A 20751-nucleotide genomic window follows, 5' to 3' on the forward strand; every position below is an offset into this window, starting at 1 on the left:
TGATTGGTTGTTCTTGATGAACGTGATTAGTTTAATTTTTTTCAATTTTTTGAAAAATTCGAATGTGGGAAAAACTAAAAATAAGAAAAGAATGAAGGAAAAGCAAAAACGAAAAAAAAAACTTGAAATTTTCTTCATCAACAATTAAATTTAACGTATTCATTATATTATTCATATTAAGTCGGATGAATAATACTGATCTCACTCAGCAAATCAAATTTATCAACTTTGATTGAACTGAAGTGACGATTGATATTTTCAATTTGAATTTGAATTAGTTGAAACTTAAAAGTCGAAATTGAAAGGGGAAAAAAATCAAAAAATGGAGCTTTTCGCTATAGGTCGAGAACACCTATGATGAAATTTCTCCATGAATTTTTGAAAATCTCCTAATTGAATTACATTTATTATCAAAATCTTCGAGAATAATCTTCCAAGTTTTACACACAGAATGACTTTATAAAGTCCTTCAGACTGAGGCCTGTCATGTTGAGATTTGAAGGAATTACCTGAAATGTCAAAACTAAAATCCACTGATTTTTAAGAATTCGACGAATGCTGAAAAATATATGGAAGTGTCTGAATTTTGAGTTGGGTTAGTTTTCTGAATTTTCAAAATGAAATAGGTAAGTAAACTGGCAAAATTTATAACATTTTCCTGACGTTCATCGAGTTTTTGAAAAGAAGTTTCCTCATTTTAATTTTACATGTATGATGTAAATTATTCAATTCCTCAGATAAGCAACCAGTCAAGATTTGATTTGATGTTCTGTCGAGACCAGAATACCCCATAATTTCAATCATCAAATTTCAATCATGATCGATGATCAATGATCATACATTGTAAATTCGCTAGTCGTTTTCTTAATCTCACAATCAATTGGCTCAGTCCAAATAGGTACCTCGACTTTTACCACAAATGAAAGAAAAACTCAAATCACAAATAAATTGAAGAAACTTTATTCGTCAAAACAATTATATTGTAAAACTAAGAGAAAAAGGTAAGTAGCTCTGTAAAAAAAATATATGTACATTACAAAAGAGAGAATTAGAACAATCGAGAGTAAACAAGTGCCAACAGCATCGGGTACACGTATACATAGAATATAGAATAGGTAAACTTTTCAGAGTCAACAATAATATTAAACTGTCAGGTACTAATCAGTCTAAAAAATGAAAAAAAAACAAACTCAAGCAATCTACGATCTCGTCAATATCAATAATCTAACATGATGGATTTTAATATGGAAGTGTGACAAACAGCTTGGTTTGTATCTAGGTAATATGTGAAAACTAAATTTTGTTATTATTTTCAGAAGCCATTTGAGCTGCAATACTGGCGAATTTTTCGGTATAATCGACGCTACTTTCGTTGATTAAGCGTTGAAATTGAGTTTCAACCTGACGAAAAAGCATAATCAATTCAGTAAATAATCATAATGATGAGAAATCATATCACAAATTGAACTTACATCGGTGGAAAACCTCGTATCTTCATCAAGCGTTACAGGTGCACTCGAAGGTTTCGGATTATCAAGTTGGGCTAAAAGACTGCCGATTGAAAAATTCGAAGCCTAAAATTGAACGTATTTTAAATAAACATGTAGGTTAATTTGTGTACAATGAGAACATGAAGTATTTCAACAGGTTGAAAAATTACCATCGATAATGTTGGCGAAGCTCTGTCATTCGTATTTTGATTCAAATCAACATCATCGACGATTCTTTGAGAAATCAAAGGAATTGCAAAACCTAGAAAAGAACCGAGAGTTGAATTCAGCTGAACACGAATCATTCGAGAAAAAAAAATTTCAAGTTACCATCAGGGTTTGGATCTATAGGTTGAGGTATAACTTTTGGTAGAGCTTGATTCAAGAATCTCGTAATAGTCGAACAACTTGATTTCGTGTCTTCGTCTTGCAATAATAAGTCTGTTTATAAAACGAAGAAATGATTTAAAATCATAAATTAATTATAAAAATTTAAAAAAAAATTACAATCGTTTACCTTTATCGCTGATGTTATCAGGAAATAGAGGTAACTGACTAAAAACAGAGTTGTTATTAATCGTGTTATTCACATTGATTCTCGAGGTTATATCTGCACTATGATCTTTCTCAGCTTCTAAAAAAAACGATTACATATTAAATAATCAGTACTTGATAAGAAAAAACCACTTAAAGAAAATATGATAGATACCAGTATCGTTCTTTTCTTCCCTGACTTCTACTCGATCGCCTTCTTTGGGTGGTTTAATGACTTGTATAGTTACTTTGGGTACAGAAGGCAACGAACGTTGCTTATCACCGCTCCTTCGCCGATTGTAATATTGTAACTGAAAATAAATTCGTTTAGATTAATTCTCCCTTGAGCTCGAGAAGTATACATTATTATAATCTGCAATTTACATCAAGTTGTTCTTTAAACGAGCTGACTCCTCTGGAAGGAACATAATTGGAATGAATTCTGTTCACGGTAACATTTGTGATATGATTTTTAGGAGTCGTGTCGGTGGTTACGTTCAATAATCTATCATTTTCCGATACATTCTGTAAAATGAAACCATATAGATGAGAAAAATGCATCAATAAAAAAACATCATTAAAATATGCTACTTTACATTATTTATCGTGACTTTGGGCTTATTTATAACTCTGCTACGGCCATTCACAATTTTATTATTAGATTTACAAATGTGGCCACAAGTGCATTGATTCTGAAAAGAAAAAAAAACATAAATCATGATGAATTACGTTGAAACTTTTTGTAAAATGATATGAATTTAAGTTACCTTGTCTTTGGTTAAATATAGTTTCGCTATAGATACAAGTTTTCGTAAAGATTCGGAAAGTTTATTTTTCTCTTCGTTATGAGATGACTCACCGACGGATTCGGTGGCTTTTTGCTCTTTATCAACAATTGGATCTTCCCACCAATAATCCAGTTGTAATTTAGAATCAACGCCGAACTATAAGTATAGAAAATTTTAAAAAGTTGCGACAACAATTCGTAATACCATAATTAGATTATTTCACCAACCATAAGGTACAAATCGCCAATTCTAATGGCTTCGGCGTTTTTAGCATTCCAACCGGCTTTCGCTCTTTCAATTATTTCTTCTTTATTTTCGGAAGCAGATATCTCAGTATCAAGTTCAAAATCATCTTTAACTGGACTGTTCCATTCGTTTTCATCAACTCCGTCTTTTGCTGACTGATCTGTTAAAAAAAATTGATAACGTTAGAAAAAAAATGAAGATGAAATGAAATAGTAAATGTTTCTACGCGAAGTACGAACCATGTTCGCTGTTCAATAACAAAAGCTGATTCACAGTCGAAGATACGAAATCTTTATCGGATAGAACTTTATCGGTTTGGGCTAAGGTTTGTGTATGAGTATCAGGTTCTTCTTTGGCTTTAGACTTTTCATCTTCTACATGTTGTTTTTTCACATTACGACTCGATTTGCCACTTTTATTGGCGGTCTGTAACTATTACATAAAGGATTACCCTCCGTACGAATTCATTTCAATGTTATTAAGAAGACTCACTTGTTTCAAACTCTCTGAAATCGCTTGTCCTTCTATACCAAATTTCTCTTCATAAGCCAGCAAACTGATACGAGAGCTAGTTATGAATTCTCCACTACGAACCGAAGGTGCTACTATATTTATTCCTTGCTTGGGTGCTAATCGTAATAATGGAGCATCACTATCGACAGATTCTGGTTTATTATCGGCATTGTGAGGCGTAGATTTTTCCTTCTAGGAATGAAAAATTGATGGGTAAATCCGAATTTATTTTTCGTCACGACTTTTTAACGCATGAATCTTACCAGTTTAGCTTCAGGTGACTGCCACTTTTTTTGTAGATAATTTATCAGAGAAATCAATTGTTGAGGCAACGGTAGCGTAGTTCGTGCTCTTGGATTCATAGCCAAAGATTGGACGCGACACCACGATTCCTTATTACGTGGACGTAGTTCGATAGTAATGCGAGTTGGAAGCTTGACATCAGCGGTGGTTTCTACGAAACAAGAAAACATCATATTAATCAATATGAAAACTGATAAACGTATCGTAATTTCCTCTCGTGGTAAAAATGCATACCTTGTAACTGGTTCAATTTTCTGAGGGCTCTGCAAACAGGGGTTTTGATACGTAGCGTTTTACCCTTAATTCGAACCTGAGTACTGCCACTATAAATTAATTCATTCAATTTGACCGAATTCTTCTCCGAAACGAACCCAACTTTTTTCCGAAATTCTCCAAAATTAATCAATCCATATTGCTCACGTACTGCTTTTTTGACCTCTGAAATAAACGCGCAATTAAAATAAGGAAAAACGCGCCATTTCATAGCGTTGAAAATACCTTGAGGAAACTCCAAATATTTCGATATTTTATGCCAAGTCCTGTAGTAAAAATGCCTAGCTTGATCTCTGTTCTTCGAAATGCTATGATTGATTCCTCGCTTTTTCCTTTTATTATTCATGTGCGTTTGTATAGCATCGAAATCTTTACCATACTCGTTAAGTGCTTCGAAAAAAGCATTCTTATCTTCCGTCGACCACAATTCGTGAACTCGACGAACAGTATTGGATTTCTGTTCAGGAACCTTCTCTTCTGGTTTGGTCTCTGCAAAGAACAAATTTTAGTAATCGAATTTTGAGAATTACAAAAATTAAGAAGTTACCTTTTTTCTCTACGACTGGTGCAGGAGCAGCGTTAGTTTGCAAATCGAGACGTAATTTTTTCGATACACGAGCACTGGTCCTCAACTGAATAGGACGTTCAGTCGATTGTGTTTCATGTGTAACTGACCCCAAAACTTCTTCCTCTGGTTTGACATCACTATCAGCACTGAAACTACCAAGTTTCTCGGTAACTGCAGTCATTTTAACTGAGGAAAACAGACGAGAAAATATTTTTCCATTAGATCATCAGGACAATGAAAATATTTCATCGTGTGTATTTTAGATCATAATCAATAAACTTATCACCACCATTTCTATTCCAGGTCTCAAATTTGGATCAGACGAGTTCAAAACTAATGCAAACTTACTTGATTGAATCAAAATCGAAAAATTAACCGCAGAAAATAATTGTGGAGAGCATCATCTTCAAATATTTTCACAACTGGCATACAAATTAAATGGAGACTTTTCTTCTTTGACCCTTCAAAAATTGTCAATTTTTATTTCCACGAAATCGCCACATTTTTGAATAAATTATAGAAACACTGGTTTGAATCAGACATTAATTCGCCTTATGGCGCAAAAATAACTTTCATGGGATATTAATCGATGATTAAATAAAGTAAAAGGTAAAATCGCGCCATATATCACTAATCGTCGGCTAAGTGCGGAAGGGTGCCTCGTGCAACTCGTTACTTGATACCTGTGTAAAACGGTCTTTCCACTCTGAGCACCATCTATCAGTCCAAATGTTCAAACCAAAAGTTATGTTACCTCAAGGCACCCTTCCCATCGCGGAAGATACCTTTAGATTTGAACTTGGACTGATAGATGGCGCTCAGTGTGGAAAGGCAGTTTTACACAGGTATCAAGTAACGATTTGCACGAGGCACCCTTCCGCACTTAGCCGACGACTTCTAATGTATTTCAATAGAAACTGATTGCACGAAAAAAATACGAATCCCATGTTTAGTTTTTGCGGTGTTGGCGCAGAACGAAAACCTAAAAGTAGACTATAACCAATATTGCATTTTCAACTCTTGTATTTATTTATCGAAGAACTGTGCTCATTAACAAGGAAAATTGCAAATTCTAGTTTTTTCCATTTTAAATTAATTTTACTTGTATGAAAACAATTATAAGCTTGAAAGTTGGCGTTGTCTAGGTACCTACAAAAAATTTAAAGAACATGACAACACTGCTTAAAATTTTGCTTACTTGTCAACACAAACCTAAACAAACGGAGTTGTTTTACCTCTCAAAATGGTCAAACTTGAATAAATCAATGCAAATTCAAATTGCAAATGAAAATAATTATTCTCGTTACTGGGGAAATTGAATTTTATATTTGAATAGAAGGATAGATTCGTTAATATTTGGTTCAGTGGGTTGATCAAAGGTGGGGTGGTGCTGACCTTTGTTTGCATCCACAAAAGCACCAAATCAGGTTTAGTTTTACGATGATAGTTTCTGTATACCTATCACCATAAAATATGCACAAAATGAGAAGTCATTCAGCAATAACAGAATATATTTGCAGCATACATTCACGATATTACTTAAATAAACAGTTCTTGGAAAACTGGTACGATTATTAACAAATACTTAGGTGGAGTTTTATGTACATAACTACACATCTTAAAAATTTAAAATTTCCTCGCAGAAGCTAACAAATTTGTAACTACATGAAAGATTGCAGTTATAATCAAAAATACACAAATCTATTCACTGTACAACTTTTTCAATGCGAAAAGTACCGTCCTAAATAAAATATTAAGCTCATTACGAATCGTTCTTATCCATCGAATGAATGTTGAATAATTTCGCAACTTCGTTCAAATCTTCGAATTTTTTCCTTTCCTTGAGAACCTAGAAACATCCATCATGATAATGCAAATATATGTACAATTATGATACTCATCTCATAGGACGAAATTAGCTTACTTGTCGAGCGATAGGCATGCCATTGAAAATGTTCCACAAAACAATCCCAACGATTAAATCATTCTTTAAATAAAAGATTACACCTTTACTGTAATCTTCTCCTTCTCTAGGAAGAGTAGTAGTAATATTCTTGGGGTTTTCTGGTTTTTTCTGCGAACAAAATCACGATTCGTATTGTAATTTATTCATCGAAGAAAGTACTTGAACAAATGAGTAAACTGAAACTTTGTTTGCGTACATCTTTCTCGTCCTTTTCTTGGGCATCTTTATTAGATTCATCTTCTTTACTTTTCGCATAAATAGCAACAGTAGGAAGGGTAGAATCAATGATACCGATTGCTTCAAATGTTATTTTAGGACCCAAATCAGACCAGAACATAGATTGGTGGGAGTAAATTTTTCCTTGAAAAAAAAAGAGAAAAAGTCATCAATTAAAGTATAATATACACTCTTCTTCTTTGTGATTCAATTAACAATAATTAATAACTAAATGTACCTGCTCCGACCATGTTTTCCCCAGCCAAACGTCCTGAAACTATTGCGTGGTCGTGGTGCTCTACTCGTCTTCTACCCAGTTGAACATCATAAAAGCAGGCGCAATCACCAGCCTAAAAAACAATACATATTTTTTAAAAAAATGGAACTATTCATTTATAATAAATAGACAATCACAAATACGTACTGCATAGACATTAGATCGAGCACAAAGTTCACTATTGACTAAAATACCGCCTAATTCAGGATCGATTTCCAATCCAGACGATTGGGCTAATTCCGTATTCACTTCAGAACCAGCAGCAACGACGACGTGATCTGCGACGATCTAAAAATAAATCGAGTTTGAAAAGGATTTCAAGTCATATTCATAGAAAATCGGTCCAAAAATCTATACCTCTCGGCCATCAGTAAGCTTCATTTTCACTTGTTTCTTATTCGGTGAAAGCGTGGCTTCGCTTACGTCAGCGTTGTTGATAACATCAATTTTTTGTTCACGAATTTTTTCTGTCGTCCAGGAACTTAAATAGGCTGGCAGTACTTTGGCCAGATTTCCTTTCTCAGGATACACTTGAATAATTTTAATACCAGAGGTGCCTAAAAGATTTGCCAGAATTAAATCACACGATTGAAAAAGATCACATATTAATCAATATTTACCATCTTTAGACAGAGCACAAGCTAGTTCTGTTCCCAAGAAACTTCCACCGATGATAGCAATAGTTTTGGGACCACTGGTAACAATTTTGTACAATTTTTTAAAATCATCTACAGTGCGGAATAATGTTACCTTGAAATAGAAATGAGAATGTAAATAAATCGTGATCTTTTTTCAAAAAATACGTTTTACCAAAAATAACGTACTTTATCTTCGATATCTTTAGCATTTTCAAAAGCTGGTGTGTTTTTCGGCCGCACTCCAGTGGCTAATAAACATTTCTCGTACTCGATGACGGATCCATCGTCTAAGTACGCTTTTTTACTACCAGGATCTAATTTGGTAACGGACCATCCCCGAGCGACAGCTATACCACCTTTAGGATCATCCGTTATTTTCTCACAGCTGATGTAGAAATCTGCCGGCTCATAAAACAAACTGTAAAAATAAAATGAAACGTCTGTAGGTAAAATTCATCTCGACAATCTAATATTCAAACGTGTATTGTTACCTTCTTTCAGCTCCATACCACTGCTTGAAATTCAATTTTTCTAAAACATCATCTTTATCATCTTGAAACCAGATCTCTTTCGACAAAGGTGTTCTCATATACGGATAATAAAGTTCATTAGAGATCACAAGAACCTAGAAGTATAACGTTATTTGTACTTCACAACTACTTCAACTGACGAAAACATAATGAAAAATCACTACCTTAGCAGTCGGATCATTGGACTTGATTGCTCGAAAAGCAGAAAATGAAGCAGTGCCACCGCCTATCAATAGGTAAGGTATTCTCTTAGGAATGTTATTCGAATCTGATGGAATTTTCACAATTTTCTCTGAAATTTGCAATATTTCAAACACGATTAAGCACAAATAATGATCAATTGATCACATTTAAAACTAGGAATACTAAATTATCATTACTTTTAGAATCAGATTTCTTCTCTCCACTTTTTGAAAAAATATCGGTGTATAAGATCTTGAGAAACAAAATAACACGTTAGCAAGCAGTGGTATTCAACAATGAAGTCATTATCTTTTTTTATTTGCGGAATACTTACAGTGTACAAGGATCCAGCAACCAATAACGAACCAGCAGAAATTAGAAAATATTTTGTTTTTGAACTATCATTACCAGAGTTCTGTAAAAACGAAATCATTAACATCAAGAAAAAAACAAAAGTGTTTCGTTTCAACTTACTTGACTGGAACCAGATTCTTTAGATTTTTCAACTTTCTGATAAGCTATACAACTTCTATGAAACAATCTTGAATTTATGCTTGCATCTAGAAACACACGGGTACATTGTGTAATCTGAATAAATCGAAAGCGAAATCAACCGTTTTTGATAGATATTGATATAGACAAGAGTACATACCTTTAATAAATTGTACACTCAATACTGGCTTGATAAATTGTGGTTTAGAGGAGAAAAAACACCGAGAATGTGTTACTATGCGTTGAAAATTATACATAATGAACACAAGTTTTTTGTAAAGACAATTCACTAAAATTACGCATAAAGCGTACGTTCAATGTATACTAAATTTAAAATGAAGATTCATGAGAATCTTTCGATTAAGAAACTATTTTATAAAGAAGAGAAAAGAAAAACGAAAAGAAAATCTTTTGAGTTCTTTTTCCTCAAAACTCAGAATGATAATTCGGCGTTTGCAGCTACACTTCATTAGAGGAATAGGTCCTACTTTCCAGGGATAGTCAGTGACGTCATAACTACAGATGTAATCGAAGCAGAGCTTTGACATCACTCCTTTATCACTTCGTGGAAGAGTTTTATCAATTATCTTCAGCTCATAACATTTTGAATAAGTAAAGAAACAGTATTTTGGTTCGGTTTTCTATTAAAATTAAAAGGAAAAAAATCGTATTAGATTCGTAAAAGGTAGTTAACATATATGTAAAAGTAAAACAATGAAACGATGAAAAGAAATTTGAGACTTTGAACTTTATCATATCATTCTATACAAGCTAAATCAATACGTATGATCATCCAGTCTGCGAATTAGCATTGATTGATCGGCAATTAAGCTTTTCTCTCATCTCTTTTTCAGCAGCGCTAGACGCTAGATAAAAGAGTATTGTTTTTTTTCCGTTTTGACTTACGACTATGATGAGGTACCATTCAAAAAGTACCTTTTTCAGAATCAAAATTCAAAGTTTCAATAGGAGTGGAAATTTGATGTACGTTAGATATGTAAGTGCGAATGGTGTTGTTTCATCGAAGCCGACGGATATTTACAGACAGCACATAAAATGTGATTTCGATTTTTTCTGGTTTTCATCTCTGTAAGACAATAGCTCAATAGCATAGTAAGACAAGAACTTATGATGACTATGATGAGTTTTTCCCATCCTACATGGTTTTTTGAAGTACCTATTATCGCTTACGGTTACCATTACTATCTTTTTGTTCACTCATACAGAGCTGTAAATGCTTGATCAAGTTTTTTTTTATGCTTAAATGTATGACCACAGCGGTCACACGTTATTGAACTTGGTTCCATCTTACAAATTGTTTACTACGACTTACGAGCTTAATTTATTTAATTAGCTGAAAAACATGAAGAGAAAATACTAATAAAACACAAGATGAAAATAATGAAAGATAATAAGTTTATTTACATCACGAAAATCTATGCTATGACGTCATGAACACTAAAATTACGACAGCCATTTTGCAGGACCTATTCCTCTAATGAAGTGTAGCTGGCGTTTGCTCCGTTTAAAAATTTTATTGACATTTTGATTAGGCACTGCCACTTTTGAGCTTACATCAGTGATAATCCGCTAGAGTCGTTAACTACTTCTCTACAATTTTATAATTATTTTTTAAAAGAAATTCATATTTTTTTCGATTTTTTCAACATGCGAGTGCGACTTTAATTAAACTTTGAAGTTTGAACATTTCAGTCAGAGGCCAAGAGCACATGCCACAAAAGACAAAGCTCAAGCTCCTTCGCTCAATGAGCTTTCGCCGATCTTGAAAGCCGAAAGGTACTCTACTTCCCAATGTGTGGCTTTGAATTTGAAAATTAAGAATTGTCTGGACTGGACTGAGTTGACAGAGTGGATTAAGGTGTATAATTAATTCACGGTTGGTTCTGTGTGGTGAACTCATAAACCGTGAGTGATACTTACTTAGTTATTAATAATTTCCATAAACTACAAAGAAAAATCTCAATCTGTCTGTACAACACTATTATACTGAATTAGTATCAAACAGCCAACAGGTCAAGTCACAAAAAGTGAAGTCACATACATCAGTGAAGGAATTATGAATAAAAAATAACCCCTTAATTTCATTACCTAATCATTAGAATCAAAACAACAGAAATAACTTTGATAACACATTCGCTACTTCAAAAAAATTTTAATCGAACAAGGACAAAAGACAAAATAATCATAATGTCATGCATAAGCGTAAAAAACTTGATAATTACGTACGAGGAAGATTCTATACTTAAAGTTCAAAGACTTTTTTTTTGCTTCTTCATTGATAGAACAAAAAAATAAAATAAAAACAAAAACTGAATAGTTACTGTAACCATAACAAGAGAATTCATTTCATATATTGCTCGAAAAGTAATTTTTACTCACAAGTCAGTATTTAAAATATTTTAAAATGAGAAAGTGACCGACTGACCGAACAATAAATTATTTTTACAATTATTTTTCAAAAAGAAAAACATTTCCAATCTGAAAATTATGTCAAATTCATCATCGACGATCACTGTTCTCACTCTGCTCAAAAATGCAAATCATATTTGATAATTTAAAATAAATACTCCTGAAATCTTGACAATGGAATAAAGAATACATTCATGCAGAATGAATGCAGAATGGTAAGACTTAAAACGATGAATCATAAGAATATACTTAAGCTAAATAAAATCTAACACGAAGTAATACAATATAATTTACTTTGTATTGATTTTATTCCTCGCTGAGTCGAGGGCTAGTCAAAAGAAAAAAATGAAGGAACGAAAAACCAATATATACGATAATACAAAGATCTCTTGGCTCAAATTTAAAGATTTTTAAAATATAAAAACATCTTGGAACAATTAACATATTAGAAACGTAACGAAACAATGAACTGCCATTTCAGTTTACTCGAATCACTCTCAAATTAAAACTAAAATAATATACAATGGCAACAAAAGAACAGTCTAGTACACATATCGTAAGAAATTAGAAGTATCGTCAACTATTTCGCGTTTACCTCATTTTGGGGTCAAACAACTGAAGTCTTGATTCGTAGTAGTCAATGACCAGTTGTGGACAAACAATATTAGCTTCTTTAGCGAGTACAAAAGTAGCTCTTTCTATACCTTCCCATTTCATTAAAAATTTCAACGATCCGCCAACTTTAGTGACACCAAGAATCTCAGAGGGTACACACCGATCAAAATCGCTTACTTTAACATTCGACGAACAATTATTACTAACGGTGGAAGATTTACGTGATTCCGAACCATGAGACTTTTTCGGTTTCCTTTGATGAGCGATGGTATTGGAACCTATCGATGATTCACTCTCATTAGATTGTCTTCTAGAATCACCGTCGTCATCAGGCTCAATGATTCGTTTTCTTCTTTTTTTTGGTTTGGATAGTTTTTTTTCGAATTCTTCAAGAAGGTCCTCGCAGTCCATATTCTCCGGCGGTTCCCACGTATTGTCCTCGTCGCCATAGCCCTTCCATTTTAATAAATACCTCACACTACCGTCCGGCTCCGTTCTTTTGTCAAGAATTTTCTCAACGATAAATTCTTCTTCCACTGCAGGTACGAGTTCGTCACTCATGTTGATGTATACCTGAAAGGATACCGAAAATTTAAAACATTGCCTCAACGCTAATGTCGAATTGATTACAAGAACGTGTTGCTCTGTTGCAAAACGCTGCAAATGAGAAAGACGTAAAAACTCATCTCCATGCGTAGAATGTTGTTATATTCTGAAACAGTGAAAACAATACTTACTAAAATTTTCACCAAAGCAGTATCTCATAGGATGAGTGAAATCACAGTCCTTTCCTAATTTCTTTCGCACGCTCGATGTTTCTTACACATACAGCAAGCAAGTAGCAACAACTTAGCTTAGTTCATTGTAACACAAATATTCACTTTATTAAAACAGGCACGCAAGAGTAACAAAGTACTCGAAATTCTTCAATTTTTTGCTGAACGATGGTCACAATAACGAATTTTTCGGCTAAAATCACGACACTTGCCAGTTGCTTGCTTTCATTTTCTGTTTTCTGTTGTTACGAATTCTCACATTCCCCTCACCGCTGTGACCAACAAGTCAGCGGCTATTGACCAATCAGCTTCGACGGTATTATCACTGATTTCTAGGAGGGAAAAGCGAGGGAACTTGAACTGAAACACGCACACGTAATCTACAACTTTCGTTTTGAACTATAATTTTTTCCCAATTCCAAGGTCACCGAACTCAAACGGCGCTTGGCTCAAAAACACATAGAGATGCTCCATGCAAAAAGCAAGAAAAGAATCTCTTATCAAAAAAATTTGTTATCAAATTATTTGTACAATTAAAATTGAAAAAAAAATTGTCCGAGTGAATTATAAATTAAATTTGAATTTCATATTCATATAACGTATTGCTGGAATTGCATTTAATGGCATTCAATCAGCTGTTGACGTGAGTATTTTTATGTTTTTAGTGAAAGTGTAATAGCATTTTATGTAATTTTTGTTGATCCAAGAGTATTTTATTTACAAAATAATCGCATTCGTATGTATTATGAAAAATTCAAATCGAGTTGAGTTCAAACAGTAAAACTTGTATGTTGAGGAAGTACTGAAATGTAACCATATTATTCTGTCGTTAGTGACGAACGAAATTCCCAAAAAATCGTTTAAAATGGCGTGTTGATTGTATGTTTACAATCATTGTGCGGATGCCGGCTATTACATAACTACCTATTTCCGTTTTTTGTAGTGTTCATGGCCTTTGAATATACTTCCGTTTGAAAAAAAAGTTCTCGTACAAAACACAAATCTTCAAATAATGAAACTCTTTGTATACAAATGTTTTACATTAGCTTTACGAACTTCGTGAAAATATTCATTTGATTGACACAATATTTTCATGCATGCTGGCTCCAAGCTTCATTATTTGTATTCAATCCATTCAAAAATTGATATAAATTTTCAATTTAATAATTTTGAAAGTGCAGAAACAAATTTTTATTTATAAATGCACATTATTGTTGGTTCCAGAAGTTGAATCATAAACCTCCTTTGACTTTTAAAACACCAAATCGTGAATGCGAAATTGTGGGACTTTTTTTTACTTGAATTGATTGCGATGAGGATGAATCACTTGAGTGATGCTTCAAGTCAATACCCTCAGTTACGATGTAGATTTTACAATTATTATTAAACAGTATTTGGAGAAACTTCATTTTTGGGTGCACAACTTATATAAACCCTCCTTCCTTATCGAATGGAAAATTTAAAATTTTCACTACAAATTCTGCCAAACGTTGAAAATTATCACAGATCTAGATGCTTACGTTTATTTTTTGTAATTAATAGTGGAGTAATTTTTTATAAACTCTAGTAAATTAATTGTATTCAATGAATTTGTTTTGGAAGGGAATTTGAAAATACAGGTGAATCAACACTGCAGTAAAAGTACTCGCTCCTCTTGTCCTCTCACCTGCTTCCGGTCCCCGGGTCCCGGTCCTTAGTTTAGTTGTTTTTTGTTTTATGGGTTGATTGATAATAATGCCATAAAAACACATCTCGATTAGAAAACAATTTTGAAAATATTACCGGTGTGAAAATTTGTAAAAAGTGTTATTTTTCATCGTAAAAGTGGTGACCTCAAGGTGAAATAAAATCCAAAGAATTCATGTTTTCAGAATGACGCAATGAATAGAATTTTTCCATTCGGTAGAATTAACGCAGGTATTTTTTCGCTTTTTTGCAGAGCTTAATATTACAATGAATTCAGATTCAGAAGAAGGAGAAGATTACATTGTTGAGAGAATCATCCAGAAACGAATTCGTAACGGGATAGTCGAGTATTACCTCAAATGGGAAGGTTTTACCGAAGAGTACAACACATGGGAACCAGAAGGTAATCTGAATTGCTTCGAACTTATACAAGATTTTGAAGACAAATTAACTAACGAAAAGAAGAAAAAACAACGAGAGAAAAATTCGCTATCTACGACTGCTACAGTTAAAAGTAAACCTGGTCCTTTAAGTTCGAAAAAACGTCCAGCAAATGAAAATAGAGAAAACACTCGCTCCAATAATGATCCTCAAGCATCGTCTAGTAGTAAATCAATACCAATACCAAAAGATAATGGGTTTCAACGCGGCTTGGAACCAGATATAATTTTAGGCGCTTCGAATGTCCCAGGAGAACTCATGCTATTAATGCAGTGGAAGAATGGTGAATTGGAACTGGTATGTTCAAAGGATGCGAAAGAAAAATGTCCTCAATTAGTTATAGATTTTTATGAAAAACACGTCATGTGGAATGATTGATTATTTTGATGAAATTTTTGTTACGAGTATTATTATTTTTATTGATGAAATTTTCGTTATAAGCTCCATTGTGTGACTCAGTCCAGTTTGTATGTATCTATAATTGTGAGATGTCGACGTAAAATTTAATTTTATATGTGTACGTTTGTAATTTTTTTCAGCTGTGTTGTAAATATGTATTCAATTGTTTCCATTATTATAAGCTTTTTTTATTATTCATTTTTTGCTGATAATTCATTGTGACTATGTTAATGCATTTATGTACCTATTCGTCTAAATAAACCAGTGTTTTGATACGTGATTTCATTTTTGAAAAATATTTTACCTCGCATTTTTGGTCAGGTTTTTAATATCGTCGATTTACGAAGTCGTAATTAAATGAATGATCCAAGCGCGAAAAAATCAAAATATCTACGTTCCTCGTCCTACCAATGGTGATATTATGAAAGTATCTTTGACCAATTGACTGAAATATAAATATTTGTTCGAGATAAACTACTTCTATTCTATCAGCGGTCAAAGTAAACAAAACCGGTACCATTTCAGATATAAAAAAGATCACTGCTTGTTCAAATTCGGGTACCTTTTTTGAAACTTGATATCACAAAACGCGTGCACAACTTACACAAACACACACTAAAACCAAATAATAACAAGAAAGTAATACAAAAAATGGAACATTTATTACATACAATAAATTCAAAAATACTATCACTGAGAAAACTTACTGTAAAAGTAATGTCATCGAATAAAATATTTAAACTTAAATTTATGAGTAAGCGAAATAAAGTTAATATTTTACAACAGGAACCTTAAAATTAGAAATCGATCACAATAAATGGATCACTCGAATTGTTCGACTTATTTTGTGACTGGTTTCCACATAATTCTCTTCTCGTAAAACTGTATAACAAGTTGCGGGCAGAACTTGTGAGCGTCAATCGCCGGTACAATATCTGTTTCGTCGCTACCTTCCCATTTTATCAAAAAACAATACGTCCCATTATTCTCGACAGCTCCAACAATTTCTAGGGGCGTCAGACCTCGTGCAAATCCTACTTTTTCGGAATTTCTCTTTTTATTCTTGGGGCCTTTACTGCCGTTCGTCGTCTCGTTTTCAATATCGTCTAATTCGACACCGGCGACGTTTTTCGGCTTCGCTGTCGATGCTGATGTATTCAGAGACACGTTTCCATTGGGGGTGGCGGCTCCTTTGGATGATTTTCTCTTTACAAAGCCCTTCGATCCTCGCTTGCTTGGTGTTTTTCGCGACTCAAACTCCTCGATTAGATCTTCGCACTCTGCCAAGTGCTCACGGGGCTCCCATGTATTGGTCTTTGACGACCAACCAAGCCATTTGACGAAGAACTTTTCTACGCCGTTTTCAACTTTTTTGTCGACGATTTTTTCGACGATATAAGTGTCGTTGCCTCGACCACCTTTCATTTTCACCTGAAAACATTGAAAAAAAAAACATTCGATTAGATAAATGCGTTCAACACACGATAAAATTAGTCAAAACAAATGAGTCATGCCACGATATAGTTTAAGGAAGGTCGGCGAATATAATCTGAATTTTGCGAGGTTGTTGACAGAAAAGAACATTTGTGATTTTTTTTACTAGGTCGAAATGATTAGCAGATGTTGTATAATTCACAGCAACATAAGGCACGCCGCGTAGCGCCTTCATGAACAGATTTACATAATCCATACGTGAAGATACAACGGAAACGAGTGCACAACTTACTCATACTCAATGGCTAAATTCGATAGCTTTCATTTCACATTTTCTTTCAAATGCTACGACTACGATAGCCACGTTTTTCCCAGAAACAATATACTAATTAGATGTAAATTTTCGTAAAACTTACCACAGTATTGCGAATGGACGACTCGATGATATAAAATTTTCACTTGTGTAGTAGAATTGGCAAATATGGCCAAAATAAAATACTTGAAAAAATCGAATCGAATTCGAACAAACAAACACAATACAACCGACGAAAAATGAAAATGAAATGAGCCGTTGTTGTGTAGAGCATGGGCAGAGTTTCGTGATTTTATTTTTCAAGGATGAACAGTAGGTATTGTAGGTATGGTAAAAAATTTCTAGAAGATGAAACCTGCTCCCACAGCAAAGCGTACGTCCTTTTCTCTTTGTATATTATTTTTTTTGTGTTGTGTCGCGAACTCGCGATGGATATTTGCATTGTGTTAGAGTATAGATGAGAAAGAGGGAAGAGGGTAAAATGCAAGGATTTTTAAATTTCGTGTCACATTTGCTCTTGCTTTGCTGCCTACTTTTCATAGAAAATTCTTTACTTTTCGTTTTCGTTTCCAAAAAAATGTGAAACTGAAACGTTGATTTTTCTATTCGTAAGTTGTGCACAATGCACTGGAGTCTGGAATGAAATAAATTTTCCAGATACGTAATGTAACACTTGTTATCGACGTTTATAATATTCATCAATTTATTAAATTGATTGATACTTCGCTGTCTTGAATTGTAGTGTGTAATTTATTATGAATTCATGAATGGTTCGTTATTCACCATGGAATATCTTGTCGAGGAGTTTCATTTCAATGATACTTAAAAACTAAAAGATTTATACGAATACAATTTTTTGTTAAATTTTCAAAACTACCTACGTATCTATCAATTTGTGTTATATTTTGAAAATTCATAGAAAATTGAAACTAAAATTCTCTATTCTTTTCGTCGTCAGATCAGAAATACACGTTCAATAAAATAATGGGAGCTCTTCCATCTCGTAGCATTTTTTCCCGCGTTAATTCGGCTATTGCTATTCGTTAGCCGGTCCCGGATCATCATGCCTGCCGAGTGCCGATTGCCAAGCGAAGTAACGTCGCTTGTAGCTCAAAACTGGCTCCAACCGTCGCTAACCGTTGTTTATATTGATATTTCAACGATTCAAGAAGAGTACATGAAAATAGAGCTAAAAAAGCCACTCACCTGTACCCTTCGAACATCTGTACCTGTATCAAGGAAATAAAAACGATAACGAGAAACCACACAAGGGAATGGAAAATTGAAAAATCGCGCCAAAGGTCCAAGTCACAACATGGCGTAGAAAATAATTATTTTTTTCGCTATGACGAGAAAATTAATAATAAAAAATAAATTATAACGAATTACGTCGATCTGAACTGCAGTATCTTTTTTTATTACTACACGTTTCTGCATAAAAAAAAAGGTTACAATCAAAAATGAGTGCACAACTTGAGCTTTAGAAAAAAACACCATTCCAAGTACAATGTTGCACTGACGACTCGTCAATCACTTGATGTTCTTTGCCGGCAAATTAAACCGAAGGCGACTTCACTTCGGTGAAAATATTTTCCAATACCTTAAAACGCACGTAATAATTTGAAAATAAGCTATTTCAGTGACTAATGAGTCATTTCGATAGATAATGCGCCAGCTGATGCACAATTATAAGTGTATTAAGATACCATTGATCACACTGAAATACATTTTTCAATGTCCAACACGAAGGATTACGATAACAACCTGAAATGCAGGAAGGCAGAGTTATTTTGGTGTTGAATAATGAGACTAATAATGAAGATAACTTATCAGATCAGAGCATTTACCGCCGAAAATACGATAAGTAATTTTATCAGACGTTCGTACCTTTTACGAATCGATTATTCTAGTTTCCATGATTGAGAATATTTTTATCACTTATCAACATACATCATTAAAACCAGAAGTTGAAAAAAAAATAAAAATAAAAACTAAACGAATACCAACGAGTATTTTATTGAATTTTTCTGGGTCTTAATACAGAAACAAAATGATACAACGTTCGGATCACGCGCTAAGATGACGCAACTTAAAAATTAAATGGAAACCTTTCATCTCACGATCGACAACATAAGCAAAAAATAAAAAAAGTTTTCATTCATCCTTATGCATTATAATATTCTTCTTTTGCAAAAAAAAAAAAAAATATAGTGACTCACTACGTGATAACTGTTTGCAATAGTAAAAATTCAATATTTCACAATTAAAAATTCCATACTCGTAAATAAGACAAATAATATATATATAGAAGTAACGAATTTAAAAATCAATTAAATGAAATAAAAAAAGTACATATACAATATCGTAAAAATCATTTGTTGTCTTCGGAGGCATTATTCCAAGTCAAGTGTTTCTCATAAAATTCTATGATTAACTGGGGACACTTTGTTCTCGCGTCCACGGAACGCACTAAATCGGCTTCATCCGTGCCTTCCCATTTCATCAAAAACATCAGTTCACCGGAGGTATCAGTCGCACCAATAATACGCTCCGGTTTCAAACCCCTTTCGAATCCGTTTAATTTATTAGTTTCTACCTTAGGTTGAGCCTTGACTGGTTCGGTTGAGCGTTTTTTCTTCTTTTCTTTCGCGTCGTCTTCACTGGAAATTTTAAGCTTTCTAGCGTTCTTCTTCTCTTCTTGTTTCTTTTCCCATTTTCTTTCGAACTCCGCTATCAATTCGGGACATTCCAAGTTTTCGTGCGGCTCCCAGGTGTTTTCGCTTTCATCATATCCCTTCCATTTCAAGAAGTACTGAACTTTACCGTTCACTGTCCGCTTATCGATAATTTTTTCGACGACATACTCTTCTTCTTCGGATCCTGAACCGCTCATGATGTCTTGATAGATACTGTAACAAAAATACCGGTCGATTATTACACAAATGAAATGCGATATCCTTAAGGCGGGAATTTGTTTACAAATAATGTTCATGCGTCAGTTCATTGGTACAATTCCGAAAATAACCGAGTGTTGTGGGAAACACTATTTCATTATTCGATTCGAGAAATTTGACGAGAGATGCGTTATAGAAATCATTTTACGGAGGGTTGCAGAAACGTGTGATCGGAGGGAAATGAAAAAAAAATGTCTGATCAATGTTTACACATGCATTCCAATACAGTTTACAAAATTCCGTAATCGTAATAAATATTACACGAAATGTACGGAGATGAATTAAAAGTACTACAATATCGTGAGAGGAAGAAGATTTATTACTGTAACGCACTCGCGAGTAATCTAATTCCATGTTTTATGTGTTATTCACGATCGGCAAAATACAATTGTGTGAGCATGAATATTGCATCGTCCATGAACGATATCAAAAGTAAATGATGAAAATACTTACTGTAATCGGTAGCTGGATAATAAATATGCTTATACACGTAGTTTATTACATAAACGGTGTTTCCGACATCAAATTCGAAAGAGACGCTTCGAAACAAAATTACAGTGGAAAAACATCAAATAGCAAAAAATACAGTCGCGATTCTCATTCAACGAATTGACAACCTCCTTCTATCGTATCCATTCGACCAGGAAAATTTTCAGTCAATTTGTTCGTGTAGTTCATATTTTTTA

General features: G+C 33.6%; 6 protein-coding genes across 9 annotated transcripts; 1 reads left to right on the forward strand and 5 right to left on the reverse strand.

Annotated features, from left to right (window-relative positions):
- Positions 1-944: 944 nt before the first annotated feature.
- On the reverse strand, positions 945-5382 carry crm (cramped chromatin regulator). 3 transcript variants are annotated; one of them, XM_065351126.1, is made up of 17 exons: positions 5064-5382; positions 4695-4901; positions 4373-4636; positions 4109-4312; positions 3835-4025; positions 3551-3763; positions 3298-3490; positions 3040-3218; positions 2792-2968; positions 2621-2716; positions 2409-2549; positions 2200-2335; positions 2008-2121; positions 1821-1931; positions 1661-1752; positions 1473-1574; positions 945-1401 (listed from the first exon to the last, which is right to left on the reverse strand). In XM_065351126.1, exons 2-17 carry the CDS (start codon positions 4894-4896, stop codon positions 1294-1296), a joined length of 2523 nt encoding a protein of 840 aa, XP_065207198.1. In that variant the 5' UTR covers positions 4897-4901; positions 5064-5382; the 3' UTR covers positions 945-1293. The 3 variants fall into 3 exon arrangements, with proteins under 3 accessions (XP_065207198.1, XP_065207199.1, XP_065207196.1); XM_065351127.1 differs by having other exon boundaries at positions 2008-2124; positions 3298-3484; positions 5064-5381; XM_065351124.1 differs by having other exon boundaries at positions 2008-2124; positions 5064-5381.
- Positions 5383-6208: 826 nt separating this feature from the next.
- AIF (Apoptosis inducing factor) lies at positions 6209-9470 on the reverse strand. The gene is made up of 14 exons (XM_065351131.1): positions 9178-9470; positions 9000-9085; positions 8860-8940; positions 8723-8777; positions 8507-8634; positions 8304-8437; positions 7999-8230; positions 7795-7924; positions 7532-7731; positions 7322-7462; positions 7136-7247; positions 6878-7041; positions 6640-6789; positions 6209-6564 (listed from the first exon to the last, which is right to left on the reverse strand). Exons 1-14 carry the CDS (start codon positions 9272-9274, stop codon positions 6478-6480), a joined length of 1797 nt encoding a protein of 598 aa, XP_065207203.1. The 5' UTR covers positions 9275-9470; the 3' UTR covers positions 6209-6477.
- A 1705-nt stretch (positions 9471-11175) lies between these two features.
- On the reverse strand, positions 11176-13107 carry LOC135836353 (chromobox protein homolog 1-like). Its single transcript, XM_065351137.1, has 2 exons — positions 12800-13107; positions 11176-12635 (listed from the first exon to the last, which is right to left on the reverse strand). Exon 2 carries the CDS (start codon positions 12621-12623, stop codon positions 12039-12041), a length of 585 nt encoding a protein of 194 aa, XP_065207209.1. The 5' UTR covers positions 12624-12635; positions 12800-13107; the 3' UTR covers positions 11176-12038.
- A 214-nt stretch (positions 13108-13321) lies between these two features.
- Positions 13322-15644, forward strand: LOC135836354 (chromobox protein homolog 5-like). Of its 2 annotated transcripts, none has more exons than XM_065351138.1 (2): positions 13322-13481; positions 14778-15644. In XM_065351138.1, the coding sequence occupies exon 2, from the start codon at positions 14792-14794 to the stop codon at positions 15341-15343; it is 552 nt and encodes a 183-aa protein (XP_065207210.1). In that variant the 5' UTR covers positions 13322-13481; positions 14778-14791; the 3' UTR covers positions 15344-15644. The 2 variants fall into 2 exon arrangements, with proteins under 2 accessions (XP_065207210.1, XP_065207211.1); XM_065351139.1 differs by lacking the exon at positions 13322-13481 and adding an exon at positions 14504-14676.
- A 560-nt stretch (positions 15645-16204) lies between these two features.
- On the reverse strand, positions 16205-17033 carry LOC135834094 (chromobox protein homolog 1-like). Its single transcript, XM_065347931.1, has 2 exons — positions 16965-17033; positions 16205-16795 (listed from the first exon to the last, which is right to left on the reverse strand). Exons 1-2 carry the CDS (start codon positions 17031-17033, stop codon positions 16205-16207), a joined length of 660 nt encoding a protein of 219 aa, XP_065204003.1.
- A 2078-nt stretch (positions 17034-19111) lies between these two features.
- LOC135836356 (chromobox protein homolog 5-like) lies at positions 19112-20683 on the reverse strand. The gene is made up of 2 exons (XM_065351140.1): positions 20519-20683; positions 19112-20020 (listed from the first exon to the last, which is right to left on the reverse strand). Exon 2 carries the CDS (start codon positions 20002-20004, stop codon positions 19483-19485), a length of 522 nt encoding a protein of 173 aa, XP_065207212.1. The 5' UTR covers positions 20005-20020; positions 20519-20683; the 3' UTR covers positions 19112-19482.
- Positions 20684-20751: the final 68 nt, after the last annotated feature.

The sequence above is a fragment of the Planococcus citri genome, chromosome 2, assembly GCF_950023065.1.
Source record: "Planococcus citri chromosome 2, ihPlaCitr1.1, whole genome shotgun sequence".
Taxonomy (NCBI): Eukaryota; Metazoa; Arthropoda; class Insecta; order Hemiptera; family Pseudococcidae; genus Planococcus; species Planococcus citri.